The sequence below is a fragment of the Peromyscus eremicus genome, chromosome 1 (assembly GCF_949786415.1).
Source record: "Peromyscus eremicus chromosome 1, PerEre_H2_v1, whole genome shotgun sequence".
Taxonomy (NCBI): domain Eukaryota; kingdom Metazoa; phylum Chordata; class Mammalia; order Rodentia; family Cricetidae; genus Peromyscus; species Peromyscus eremicus.
This window is the reverse complement of record NC_081416.1, coordinates 4,494,701-4,509,559: the sequence shown is the minus strand read 5'-3', so window position 1 is coordinate 4,509,559 and position 14,859 is coordinate 4,494,701. Positions and strand designations below refer to the sequence as shown.

General features: G+C 46.1%; 1 protein-coding gene across 1 annotated transcript in view; it reads right to left on the bottom strand.

Moving 5' to 3' along the window:
- The window catches only part of Ablim1 (actin binding LIM protein 1), a 202,932-nt gene that overhangs the window by 26,870 nt on the left and 161,203 nt on the right, over positions 1-14,859 (bottom strand). Inside the window, exons 9-12 of the mRNA XM_059256122.1 lie at positions 7,129-7,206; positions 6,292-6,447; positions 2,325-2,360; positions 939-1,068 (exon numbers count right to left, since the gene is read on the bottom strand). Coding sequence (XP_059112105.1) covers positions 939-1,068; positions 2,325-2,360; positions 6,292-6,447; positions 7,129-7,206 — 400 coding nt within the window. The remainder of the gene's footprint in view (positions 1-938; positions 1,069-2,324; positions 2,361-6,291; positions 6,448-7,128; positions 7,207-14,859) is intronic.

Below are 14,859 nucleotides of genomic sequence, written 5' to 3'. Positions count from 1 at the left end.
TGTCTGGAGAAACTGATCTATTACTCAAGGATCCAATAGCTTTCAGGCCTCTGGGTGAGTTACATCTACAACCTTGAAAAGAAGATTGCAGCATTTCTACTTTCTGATCACTCCTATTGGTTTTCATTCTTTTATTTAAAAGTTAGCATTTGGATACATTTGTTCTCATTAGCCTGCCCAGCAGCAAGAAGCCTGAGATGGAGTCTTCTAGATACAGAGTATCACAAGTTTTCAGCTTGAGATGGAGTCTTCTAGATACAGAGTACCACAAGTTCTCAGCTTGAGATGCAGTCTTCTAGATACATAGCATATCTCTTTGATACCTCTCCATAACTCTTTCTCAGAGCACTCTGGATCTCTGCCGGGGCTTCCACTCTTCTGCTCCACACACTTACAGCCACAGAGACTGAGATGGCCACTCCATCCCTGAGGCTTTCAGGTTTGCCAAATTTGATTTCAACTCTTAGGGGTGGAATGGGTCTTAAAGTTGCCTAATGGGACTCTACGGCCTCACTCTAGAAAAGGCTTGATGATGTAACATCGTGTGCCTGGGGGAGGGTTTTAAACTTTCCAACCAATGGCTAATGTTGGACTTTAGAAGATGCAGATAAAATGAAAAAAAAAATAATTTTTTCTTTCAGATCTTTGTTTTAAATTTTGTACAGATGAGATTTTCATCAACTCTTTACAAATACCCTTTGTTCTCAGCAGGCCAATATCAAAATGTAATTCAATAACTCACAGTGAACACACTGATAGAATGACTGACTTTTCTAAGATATAATACAAAATGAAGATGGATACCAGTTTTCATCTTGTTCTTCGAGAGGGGTAGAAATATTTAAGTCAGGTTTTTTAATATGCTAACCATGGTATGAAAAGAAATTCACACAGATACACATTCAGTATGTAACAGATCCCAGGAAGGGTGGCCTTACCAGGTCGGTGGAAATGCTGTGGTGAGCGGGATGTGGTCGGAGTGTAACTATGACGACTGTAGACAGGGGAGTTGATGGAGCCCTGGCTGGTGGACCGGTGGATCATCCGATCCCGAACATCCTGGTAACCCTGCCACAAAGTTTGAGAAAGTGTGAGACAAAACACCGTCCCATGATTATTGGACATTTCTAAGTAAACCCAGTCCACAGAGGATGCTGGGGAATTGCCTCTCTGTCTGTGTTTGCCTCGAAAGGACACCTAAACAGCAACCACATTAATACTTGAGTAGGCGTGGCTGTGACTGTGAGGAGCAGCAGCAAGAGGAGCTGGGGCCGTCCCAGTTAGCTGCAACAAAAATACAAGCCAAGCTCCCAGAGGACGGCGTCCAGTTTGAAGCTGGTCAAATGCAAACGCTTTAGAAATGCTGTACATTTTGGGGTGGGGTGGGGAGCCTCTGTTACAGCACTCAGTCACAAACACGGAAATGCCGTGGACTTTCCACCAGCTCAGATTACAGAGCATCCCCACTGTGATCAGTCAATTTGGTAAAGAAGTATCCGGCAAGGCTGCTGTGTAGCTCAATTGGTAGCATGCATGAAGTCCTGATCTTCAGCACTGCATAAAAAAAGTGTCCATGCCTGTAATCCCAGCATTCAGGAGATGGAGGCAAGTGGATTAGAAGTCTAATACCATAGCTAAGCAAGGGTGTCGAGTGCCTTTAATCCCAGCACTCGGGGAGGCAGGGGCAGGCAGAGCTCTGTGAGTTTGAGGCCAGCCTGGTCTACAGATCCAGGACAGTCAGAGAAACACTGTCTGGAAAAACCAAAACCAACCCCCCCCCCAAAAAAAAAAAAAAACAACCCAAAAACGTTCAGTGAGCTCAGACCAGTTAAGGCTCTGTAAAACCCTGTTTCAAAACAACAAAAAACAAAAAACGAAAACGATCCAGCAAGCGGCCTGGCTTTGGATCAGTCCAGAAGAGGTGATTGACCACGAAGTTCTTCAGTTTAGAGATTATGCTGTAACTCCCTCCAGCCTTTCCAGACATTCTAATATGTCTTATATGTCTAATATGCCTCGAGTGCAGACAGGGGCCCAGAGACCCACAGTGGACAACAGCTTCAGTTCCTGCGGACATGTGCTAGCCTCTGTTCCTACCAGTGGTGCATGCTGGGATCTGTGGGAGGCCGCTTTTACGCTCTTGAGTCCCCCTTACAAGTGTGATGCTGTCATTGTCTTGGCTTGCATGTAAAGTAATCCTTAACAATCATCACAATCAATTGTGCTGTCCTTTAGTATGTCTGTAGGTACTTCTTCAAAAATTCAAGTGTAGACAAGGTCAGCCACTCCCCATTCCACCCATAAAATGGCCAAATGATACTTACTTCTGCTGATGGAGTAGGAGACAAAGTCCTTGGAGACTAGAAGAACAAGAGAGAATTTAAAGTCAACACCTTGGTTAACCTCCTACCAGCTTACCCAAAGCATCACTCCAACACAGGCCAGCATCTGCAAGGGGGCTGATGGGAAACTCTAGCCAGGTCCCAGGAGACGCAGGAATGTTTCCACCCAAGGACCATGGAGTTAATGAACATGTTGTGGACCTAGTTGAAACTATTTTCCTCACATGTTTACTTGTGTTTGTGATATTTCTTCCAGTTAGGACAGCCAAGGAAACAGAGGATTTTGTTAATATGACTTTAACTAATTCAGAACCACAACAATTACAGTAAGATAGTTTGGTCAGTGTGAAAAGACCCCTCACATCACACACCATCCAGTGTCTGTCACTTTGGGTTGATAGGCAGATGAAGCGCTGTCACCCCAAGACATTTGCACTGGCATCTCCTCTGCCACCAGCGCTTTTTACACACCTGTAGAGCTCACTCAGCTCCAGAGAAGTCTGGGCTCAAACCTACCTCACACCTCCTGTGATCCCCATTCACACTCACCCTCTCACCTCCTGTGACCCCTGTTCACACTTCCCTTCACTGAATGAACTTCCTGTGATCCCTCTGTCCTTGCTCACCTCGCCTCCTGTGATCCCTGTTCACGCTCACTTCTCCCTAGGGAGCAGAAGCTAGGCATGAACTTGCCAATGGTGGGCTCCTTGACCCACCCACTCACCACCACTCACCACTCATATACCTTTGAAATGTGCCAATAATTATATCAAATTTTAAGTTCTGTGTGTGCGCACGCGCGCGCGCATGTGTGGTGTGTGTGTGTGTGTGTGTGTGAGCGCGTGTGTTGGCTAGAGGTCAATGTCAAGGGTTTTCTATAATTGCTTTATTTTTTGTGACAGTTCTCTCACTGAACCTGCAAGCTCATCAATTCACACTTGCCAGACGCAGACCCCAGGAATCCCGTCTCCACCTCCCAGCACAGAATGACAGGCACATGCTGCCAAACTCAGCAATTTTTGTGGGTTCTAAGAATCAAACTCAGCCCTTGTGTTTTGTGACAAGCCCTTCACCCACTGAGCCACCTCCCCGTCCCTTCTGGGTCTTTAAAATAAGGCATGAATTTACAAAATAAGAGTAATAACTAATGGAATAAATAATAGAATAGATTGTCATGTTTATTCAGCAGCAAAATTCATTCATCCAAAGGGAGTTTATTAGTGTATCGATTTCTGTCCCAAAGGGGATCCTCTATGTACAAAGAAACCATAGGCCACCACTGTAGGTTAGCACATAACAGAGTGGATTGTGGGAACTGGTGGGATGCTGGGCATCTTACCAGATGTCAGTATTGGTCTAATCGAAAGACCTCACTCCTTATGGAAAACCTGCCAAGTTTGCTCTCCAAAGTTCTGAGTTTGGAGGTGTCACAACCAAGTTTTAAGTGCCCCAAACTTCATTTCAAAGCTAAATTTCTGCTTGATATTTTGCTGCTCCGGAGGGAGCTGTTGGGAAAATACAACACACAACAACCACAACCACCACAACAACAACAACATATACACATCATCCCCAAGAGAGGCATGCAAGTGTGTATACAGCACACATGCACCCTTAACATCATTTAAAAAAGCAACAGTTTCCTCTTGGAAATGTGTACACTTTGAGCTTGAGGAAATCCCTGGCCACCGACTCGAGGCCAGTCTTTATATACTTCTGTGAGATTCTGAGATCAATGGCAGCTAAGAGCCCAGGCCAAGCACTGGCTGCAGACACAGTACAGCAAGTGAACCACCAGGTGGCACTATGTAAAAATGCATGTTCCTTCTTGCCAGACTGGGAACTTCAATGGAGGCCATGCTCCAGAATAAAAGCCACATTGGAAATAAGCAAATAAAAGGAATATTATATAATTACAAATATATATAATAATTATTAAACAGAAAATACTAATTATTTATATATATATATATAAAACTGGGAATAAATCAAATCCAGTCACCCATTTTCATGCCTTTTGGGGCGCAGTGATATAGAGATAGGATTTTATATGATCCTCCTGCTCAGTATCCCAAAGGCTAGACTGATACAAGTACCTCAGGCCTTTTGTTCATCTCATGGAAATCTAGAAGCATGGTGGGAAGCTACAGACTACAGTCTGGTGCTGTGGATATCACTCTGTATGCTGTGAATGTGTTGCTCTGATTGGTTAACAAATAAAATGCTGATTGGCCAGTAGCCAGGCAGGAAGTATAGGTGGGACAGGTAGAGAGGGAGAATTTGGGGAACAGAAAGGCTAAGTCAGGAGATGCTGCCACCTGCCACCATGGAAAACAAGATGTAAAGATACCGGTAAGCCACGAGCCATGTGGCAAGGTGTAGATTTACAAAGACGGGTTTATTTAAGATGTAAGATCTAGCTAGCAAGAAGCCTGAGCCATTGGGCCATACAGTTTTAATTAATATAAGCCTCTGTGTGTTTATTTGGGTCTGAGTAGCTGCAGGCCCAGGCGGGACTGAAGAAAACTCCAGCTCAGTCTGGTTTAACCTTGGCTGAAGAGCCGAGTTAAGTTCATTACTTGGTAATATCTCTCTGAATGGAGTCCAATCAGGCTACAGATGACTCCAATTTAAATAACAAATAAAATAGAGGACAGACATGAGTGTGATGCTGTGGGAAAGCATGTGTCTGTTAGTCTGTTCAATAAAAATAAAGGAAAAATAAGAATAAATTAAGGGGCTGAAAGATCAGGGTCAGAGGAGGTATAGTGAACTCCCACCCCAGGAGGGCACAGGGGACAGAGCTCTTTAGGCGGAGAGGCTCTGGCCCAGCAGAAGGACAGGCCTGCTTCCTGGGCAGTAATAAGCCTTAGAAGACAGCCACAGTAGTGGTCCCTGCCAGGCTGAGCATGTGCCAGTCTGCCCCTCTGCCCACTGCTGGTCACAGTTTCTTTAATCCATATAGACACCTGTGAGGAGCTATCTACCATAATTCTGTTTTCCTGATGAGAAACTGGGATCACAATGGCTGTCACATGACAAAGTCAAAATCAGCCTGTGGTGATACTTGAGGCTGAATTCCAGTAATTTATTCTAGGAACCCCACTACCATAGTGTCCCCTCTCCATAACCCCCTCCGTTAAGATGCTGGAAACTGAATCTACTAAAATTTAAGGGTGTGGTCTCACTTCTCATGATCCCTAGAAATATACTTCCAGCTTATCCTAAGGCCAAGATACCTTAAGACCCTCCTTCCCTTAACAGTGCCCTTACCCCAGCCCCCTCCTTTATTCCCCTCCCCCAGACCCCCTCCCCCAACCTCCCTCCTCACAATCGCAGGTCCTACCCCAGCACATATCCTACACCTAACTCACCCTTCACAGTTGTTTTAACATGCAACTGGCTAATTGCCTATCTCTCTGCACCCTCCTTTAGGACAAGGGTGTTGTAGGATATTTGTACACTGTATGAGATATATTGCTGTGATTGGTTTAACAAAGAGCTGAATGGTCAATAGCTAGGCAAGGGGTATAGGTGGGACTTCAGGACATGGAGAGAGGAAGTAGGAGATGTATCTAGAGGTGAGAGAGATGAGGAATGAGTTGAACACACAAAATTGGATGGAGGTAAAATGCCATGTGGTAGAATGTAGATTAATAAAAATATGTGTTAATTTAAGTTATAAGAGCTAGTTAAAAACAAGCCTAAGGTAAAGCCAAGCTTTCATAATTAATAATAAGTCTCTGTGTCATTATTTTGGAGTTGGCTGGTGGGACAGAGAAAGACTCGTTACACAAGGGTCACAGGTTAGGTCTGAGTACCTCAAAGACCAGTTACAGGACTCTTCAGGGAGTGGGCAAAGTCTGGCTTAGCTTAGTAGTTCTTACACAGGTGAGTGAAAAGAGCAGATGGGCAGCCATGTTGATTGCAGCCCCTGGGAATCCATTACCTCTCCAAGGCTCTGTCTCTCCTGCTTGTCCTCATAGCCTGAAGTGTAGAAGGGCTCATAGGTAATGAGGTCTGGACGCTCAATATCATAAATTGCCTTGACCTTGGGAATGGCTGCTAAATCCTTGTAATCCAGTATTTCATTGTCTACTTTTGCCTGTCAGAGTTAAACAGGGAGAAAAATTAATCCTCTATTTCAGCTTGTTGAGAAATTATCCTCTGTGTTCTTTATTCATCATTTAAAATGTGACCCTTAAAACAAACCAAAATGCCTTGCTGAGTGATGTCATACCCTTTAGAAAGTTGTCCCTTGACGCCTCTATTAATCACACTTAAAGATAAAAAAAAAATCATCAAAGGCTTAAGAAAGGGTAGGATTTAATGAATAGAGAAATATGTCAACCTTCAGAATAGTTTCCTAAGTTTATTACGGGGGCAGGGGGACAATCTCAAATAGATGGTCAATAAATCCTTGAAGATTGATAAATACAAGTAACGGCATATTGAATGAACTAAGTATGTAAATACCTTTGTGGCAGACTTTAAGAACACTTGAAGCACCAGTATAAAATGTGCAGTTAATCTCCAAGTATCTATATACATGTTAGGTGCGACAATCTTTTAAGCCCTATATCATGTGACTGCATTTTTGGGTCATCTTTTGATACAATGATCGAAGGAATTATGACTGAGAAGCCTGAATGACAGAGAAATTGGGATCTTCTAACAGGATCAGAGCTCCCTATGGATCAGCTTCCTTTCTTGGACTCTCTATCCCGCTATTCCAATCCTCGAACTCACATTCTTCTAAAATGTCCCTTCTGGACGTGATACTTACATAGATAGTATGACCTGGTGAGCCAGGGATGCTGGAGCCTGGTCTAGAATAAATACTTTCAGAGGAGGTCCTGGTGGGCTGCAAAATAAACAGCAAGCGGCTTGTCAGACTCCTGATCATGCTTTTCAGCATCCAGATTGGCCTGGGCACCCAAGCTTCATGGAAAACTCAACCAGCTAAAAAAGGATAGCCCTGTGAGTGTGGGGTAGGAGGGAGAGCACACACTTGAAGAAAATGGCCTGAAAACTAGTGCCATGGTGGCTTTCTTGGTCCTTCCTCTTCCTTGTCCCTTAGAGAACCTTGGGCTTGAACTTGGAGCATATCATGAAGCTGCCCGCTTCTGCCCAGTTCCATGGCAGGCCCAGCATCCCAGCTCCATTCACCAGCTCTGCTCTTCAGAACCATGACAATGTGCATCTCTGCCCCTCCACGGGCTTCCTGCTCTCACCTCTGCCTTCCTTAGATTCACTTGGCACTGAAGAGTTATTTCAAGAGGGACTTGAAGAACCCGGCTCCTTGTCAATGCCAAGGGCCAATTTAGTGTCACATCAGAACTGCTGGGGCCTCAGGGTCAGGTCTCTCCCTTCTTCTGTGGCCACACTCATCACCTACCCTCACTCACAGAACAAGCCTTGTGTCCCTGCCTCAAGGTGTTTATCCTAGCTGTTCCATTAACGGACCCTCTCTCACCACCGTTTTCCTTGGCTGGCTCTTTTTCTTCCTTCAGTTAACTTAAACTTGCCTCCTCAGAGGGCCCCCCACTTCTTCCTCAGTCCACAGATGGTTCCCCTTGCTGTTGTCTCTCATAGCCAACCCTAATGTTTCCTTTATGAATCAATTCCTGATGAAATGTTGGTTGATTTCCTTCCATTGTGCCTGCTTCTCTAGTTAACATACACAGAGGTATAAATATTTGGAGCAAAGTATGATGTATCAATTATTTGTCTGCAAATACTCAGTTTATTACATAGGTTAAGTCTACCCAGAGTCCCTGAGGTAAGGTGAGTGATGAGGCCCTGTGAAGGCAGAAGAGGGCTGGGGGAAGAGGGATGGATCAGAGGCTTGGCATGTTCTGGAACATTCTATAAAGAAAGCAAAGGCCTCTTGAAAGTCCTCCTCTTGCCTGTGCAGCTAATTCCTGAAGAGTAGAATCTGTAGAGCTGAAATAGGTACGGGCCCTTTTCCTTTCAGACACAGTTGGTTTCGGTATGCCATACTTTGGACAGGACAGAAAGCACCCAGAAGAACTTGTACACACAGGATTCTGGGTAACTCATGTCTGAAGAAAGGACCACGGGGCCACCTGCCAGCTCAGGGCCGCCGGTGGTCAGCTCCCTGTGAAGGGCAGGGCCTGCTGGAGACTAGAAGCGGCCGTTCTCTGTGCTTCTGCAATAGCTGGGTAGAGGCAGAAGGAGAAATCACAGGTTCCTCGGAGGAGGGGTGCCCGACTCCTTACTCTAGGATTCTCTCAAGCACCTGGCATGTTCCCATGCTTTCCAGACCCATTTCCTAGCCCAAATATAGATGTGGTACAAGCAAAATGCAGGCCCCCTTTAAAAGAGAGCTGTCACCCCTTAAAAGGGTTGAACACAGTAATGCATGTGGATGTGTGGATGTGTGGGGGGGAGTAATGCATGTGGATGTGTGCATGTGTGTGTGGGGAGGTAATGCATGTGGATGTGTGCATGTGTGTGTGGGGGGGAGTAATGCATGTGGATGTGTGGATGTGTGTGTGGGGGGGTGTGGGTAATGCATGTGGATATGTGGATGTATGCATGTGTGGATGTGTGTGTGGGTGGGTGTGGGTCCGTCTATTTCCCATCAACACGGCTAAGGGATAAGGATGTGGAAGTAACAGAAACATCCTCAGGTCAGAAGCAGAATAAAATGTGTGAAAACTGAAAATAGTCTAAAAACCAGAAACAAAGCGTCTTACTATATAACCCAGGCTGGCCTCAAACTTGTGATTCATAGCTGAGCCTCCCCGGTGCTAGGACTGTAGTCAGGGGCTTCCACGCCTGCGCCCCAATGTATTCTCACTGTAACAACTCTAGTAGAACAGGCAGGATGGTGACATGTCTTCAGTTGCTGTGCCCACAGCCTGTGCTTATCGACAAACACTGGGGCACACACCATACCAGAGCTTCGGGGTGTCTCTGTCACTGTTCAGGGTGGGTCGGGGGTACATTCTGTACTCAGTAACAAAAGCCCATGTGGACGGCGGCAGAGCTGAAGACCAACGCAAGAGCACACAGGGAAGGTGGAGCTCTCTTTAGGACAGAGATACTGCAGCAGGAAAGGTCTCTTGAGCCTGGCCCAGGGACACAGGCCTGTCACCCCAGCTACTCTGTGGGTGAACACAGGAGGATCATAAGTTCAAGACCTACTTGGGTCACAAAGTGAGTTCAAGGCCAGCCTGGACAACTTAGTGAAGCCCAGCCTCAAAAGTAAAATTACAGAAAAGGCTGGGCACGTGGCTCAGTGGAAGGTGCTTACCTGATACGCACAGAACTCTGGGCTTAATCCCAGAACCATGAAAAACAAAACAAGTAGGCAGACCAAGGCCAGGCTTCTGGCTGTGATGGCCCACCTCAGCTGCTTCCTGCCCTCTCTGCCTGACAGGAGTTACAGCTCCCATGAGTAACGCAGGCTCTCGGAAGCCTTAGTCTTGTGTACTGCACCATGAATATTGTTGGGCTAAAGGCTTGGGGGACGGGGGCTACTCAACACTTTGCAGTTTTATCAACCCCAAAAGCTTTGCAGTTTTATCATCCCTCTTCCAATGCCATAGATGCTTTCCAGCTCTAAGTGTCCACTGACTTGTAGATGTTCATCAGAGTTCTGTTTTGATAACCAAACCATTTCAAAGTCAAATCGATTGGTCACCACACCTCTGGGACTCAAAGACAGACTTCTCTGACACCTGACCCTTGAGACTCCCACTATCTGGGAGTGTTCTAGACGTGTTGGACCTTGAGAACGTCTTCTGCTGAAGTCGTCATTTGCCATCGACCCTGCTCTGCTTTGTCCTCCTCCCTTGCTGTGACATCTACTTCCACAGAGGAGCTGCGTCTTTGCTTGTCTTTCCATGTCGAACCCTCCCCGGCCTTCCTGTCTACATTGGACAAAATCCAGCTAAACACATTAAGGTTAAAGTCTGGCTTTTGGAATCAAATCTCTCTCTCTCTTTGGATTTTCTGAGACAGCGTTTCTCTGTGTAGTCCTGACTGTCCTGGAACTCTCTCTGTAGACCAGACTGGCCTTGAACTTGTAATCTTCCTGCCTCAGCTTCCTGAACAGCTGAGATTACAGTTTGTGCCACTTCAAGATTTTACATTCAATTAGAAATATCTAGGATTATATAAATCAACATCTTTTTTTGTTTTGTTTTGTTTTTCGAGACAGAGTTTCTCTGTGTAGCTTTGGGCCTCATAGAGATCTGCCTGGCTCTGCCTCCTTAGCGCTGGGATTAAAGGCGTGCGCCACCACCACCCAGCACTCAACATCTTATTATTCAAAAACAAAACAAAACTATTTTTCCCCTATTGGACACAAGACTTGCTACTGTTAAGATACTTCCCGGTGACCTGGGTTCTCCAGATGCAACACAAAACCACCCAAACCAAAATTCACTTCAACCTCAAAGCTCTCATTTCCTGAGTGTTGTGTCTCTTCTGAAGCCAATGGCTGTTCCTTCTTTATGTCAACCTCCAGCGCTCCCTCACTGGACAGCAACAGAACTCTGCAGGTGGCCTGCATCTCGTATTCATACCTGTAGTTATTTAACCTAAATTACCCACTTTAACTCATTCTGACACCCAGGGTCCCCGGGTGACCTGGTGTGAACCAGATTCACTGACTCATTGGCAGCCTTGGTTTCTGGTGTGCCCTTGGAGAATTTGGATTGAAAACAAACCATGGTCTTGTCCATATTATACATAGGAATATATATATATATATATGAAGGTGACTTCAAATATCACCCCAAAGAATGCTCACGTATCTTTTACTCGGAAGAGGAAACAGCAAGGCTTAACAGCTGCCGAAAGCAGACACCACTTACTTACTTTCCTTTAAAACACTTCACCTCCTCACAAAACAAAACCAACAACTGGAAAGTAAAGTCAGAAAAATGAAGCTGCTTCTTCTGATGCCACCTCAGGCAATGATGAATGTGGGCTGGGGGTAGGAAGGAGACTCAAGGTAGATAAAGGACTGTGCATGGCTGTGGTCTCTCTCCAAGTGTTTGCAAGACCACTAGGGAAATAGTTTAATCTTTATTTTGACAAGAGGAAGGAGGAGCCTCCCTTCTCTAGGACCCTAGCGGACAGAGCTGTCCTCAGGCAGTCTTCCACAAAGGGTCCGCCGTTTGCTCCGCTTTTATTCCTCGGCACGCTTTCCCACGCTCACTTTGATTCAAATAGTGCTGTTGGCCTGTATGTTTTTAACGAAGAGAGACCTCCCTGGGATACCTAAATTTCACTTCAATGATAGAGAAAGAGAGTAAAATGCCATGTAATCATTACTCAGTTGTGGTGATAGTTTGTGTACGATCTAACAAATAAAGCTTGCCTAAAGATTAGAGGGCAAAGCCAGCCACTAGTTAGGCGCAGAGGCCAGGCAGTGGTGGCATACGCCTTTAATCCCAGCACTAGGGAGGTGGAGACAGGAAGTGATATGGCTGGGCAGAGAGAGGAATATAAGGCGGGAGAAGAAAGAAGCTCACTCCTTTCGGCTGAGGAGTTGGTGAAGTGAGAAGTGGCTGTGGTTTGTTCCTTTGTCTCTCTGATCTTTTGGCATTTACCCCGATATCTGGCTCCAGTTTTTATTAAGACCAATTAGGATTCGAGCTATACTCAGTAGTTGGATGCCTAAAAAACATCTCGTTTTGTTCCCAACAAGTCTTTTAAAAGCCCTCTAACTATCTGTCAGTTGATTCCCTGAAGCCCTTTGTCCACCTGCTCTGCCGTCAGGAGCTACAGAAGCGGAAATAAGATTAAGTGAAGAATCTGTTGATGTTTCCACCCCAATTCACGCCACGCTTTAAATATTGACCATTAAACACTTACCAGAACTCCTTACTTTCCTTGGGAGAGAGCTGGAAAGCGCCTTGCTGCCCCTCCCCAGCCCCGCCCTCCAGCAGGGATGCAAAGGCTGCCTCTCTAAAGCCATGCTCTAAGAAGGAACTACAGGAAGTGGGTAACCAGATCAAAGATCTTAGGAGCACCGAGCTGGGCTACTGACATAAGGTGGCTGCACCTTATGCTAAGCGCTGCTGGCGTTGACAGTACCTGTCTGGGGTTTTTGTTGACGCTCACCAGACAAGGTGGTGACAGCAGCTGCAGAGGAAGGGATCCTTTTAGAATCAGCACACACTGAACATAAGTAAACAGTGAATGAACTCCTTTGGGGAAAACTGCGTGTGTCTGGGGAAGACGAAGGAGGAGCCTCTAGTGCACTGGTTTCCGACCTTCCTAACGCGGCTCTGCCACCTAACGTGCCTCTGCCACCAAGGCAGTTACACCAAGGCAGTTATGTCATGTGCACCCCTTAAAAGTGTCCGCCAGGCACAGCCCGATTTTGACTCTCTTGTTCCTCTCTTGCCTCTCTTCTTCCTCTTGTCTCTTCCCTGTTCTGTCTGTCTGTCTATCTGCCTCTCTCATGTCCCCACTTCAACACAGCCTATCACGCTTTCACTCCCCCCGCCTTCCACCAATAAATCTCTTGTACTAACTCTGTTGCACGTGGTGTTTGCTTAGTGCACACCTTGGCAGGGCTGGAAAGGTACACATGTCGCCTTTCTTTGCTTTTTTTTTAATCATTATGGCGAGCGACCCTTTAATACAGTTCCTCATGTAGTAGTGACCCCAACCATAAAATGATTTTGTGGCTACTCCATAACTGAAATTTTTCTACTGTTATGAATTGTAATGTAAATATCTGATAGGCACCTCTCAAAGGGGTCATGACCCACAGCTGAGAACTGCTCTAAACCCACATCTCCCAACCAGAGACCACTGCAGGAATGCTATCAGCCTTTGCTAAGGTCAAGGGGTCTGGGTGTCTCTGTGTGACCACCCACTGACCAAAGAGGCCAAAGTCCCCAAACAGAGCAAATAACAGCAATAAGGTGGTGGATACTGCAGGGACATTAAAGAGACAGCAAACCACATGACTTCCTTGTTCTAGATACACACAAAGCCTTGAATCATCAGCTCCTTGGGAAAATACTCATGTGGAATCTGCTTGGTACACCACAGATTTGCAAGAGCATCATGGTTCAACAGGTGAATGGGTTCAGGGGGAAAACAGTCTTGTGCCGTTGGGTAGGTGGGTCGTTCATGCCCTAGCCTTCAATGAACAGCTGCAGGAATGCCTTCTTAGAATGAAAGCAGGTGACCCACACCAGGTAATTACACACTTGGCCATGAGACTGCCATGTGCTTGGCCTATCATGAATCAGCAATGTGCGTAGGTCTTGCTGTTCCTGTGGGGCTGACTCCTCCACATAAATGAAAGCAGAACCTGTTTTCTTTAAGTATGGTCTCATTTTTAACTTTTACCTGTAATTCAGAAGGATGGAGGGAGTGACTGCTAAATGTAAATTAAAAAAATTACTTTTAAAAGGTGATTGCAACAAAACCAGGGCTTATTTCTGGGGCGCAGGTCCTGAATGTCCCCAGTGGGAAGGAAAAGAGGCACCCAACACCTCAGGCTGCCTCCCTTACAAAGCAGGGCTTGGGGTGGAGGCAGCAGGTCACAGGGCTGCCACAGAGGTGAAGGGACTTAAGAGATCAAAGCCACGGTGGTGCTTGGGAGTTCCAGGCTTTTGAAAGGCCCCGGTGAGCAGCCCTCACCTCTCCGCCACCACTGGACAAGGGAGACCTTGACAAACAGAACGCTTTCTCTGCTGGGTCCCAAGCTGTCTACAGCTTTCTGCGTGGAGCTAATGTTGACTTCATTGATATTTATGGCTGAATAATGAGAATCAGATCTCCCTTTTGAACAACAGGCTTGGAAGGGAGCTGTTATTAAAAACAGGTCTCCAACCACACATATCTGCTCCAAATTTCTTTCCCTTTTTTGGGGTTTTTTTTTGTTGTTGTTGTTGTTGTTGTTGTTGTTTTTGTTTTTTGAGACAGGGTTTCTCTGTGTAGCCCTGGCTGTCCAGGAACTCACTCTGTATACCAGGCTGGCCTCAAACTCAGAGATCTACCTGCCTCTGCCTCCTGAGTGCTGGGATTAAAGGTGTGTGCCACCACCACCAGCTTGCCCAAATTTCTTAAACTGAAGGAGCTGGTGTGCGCCCTTCCCCCCCCCCCATTAGAAACAAATGAAAATCTGAAAAAGAATCTTGCTGCCAAGCAGAGGCCCATTTGCAGTGGGGACGACCTTTAGCTGCCCCTGTGGGTTTACAAGAATTCCCTTCTGCTGTCTCTTGGAGCTTTGCCACCAGGGCTGATCTTTAAAAAATACTGTGAAGATCCTGTGCTAACCAAGCCAGTAACTAGGTGGGCCCTTGGGCCAGGGCAGGGCCTGAGGCCTGGAGCTGGAGAGCCTGAGTCTGCAGTGGGTTGTGTCTGCAGCCTCCACAAGCCTTGGGCAACTGTCTACTGTCGGCCTTCACCTCGTGGGTGATGGAACTGAGGATCTGGTCTCTTTTCAATTTCTTTTGAATCATTTAAAGAAAGAACATGGTGTTTGTAAAGGTGGAAGCCCCAGCACTTGTCA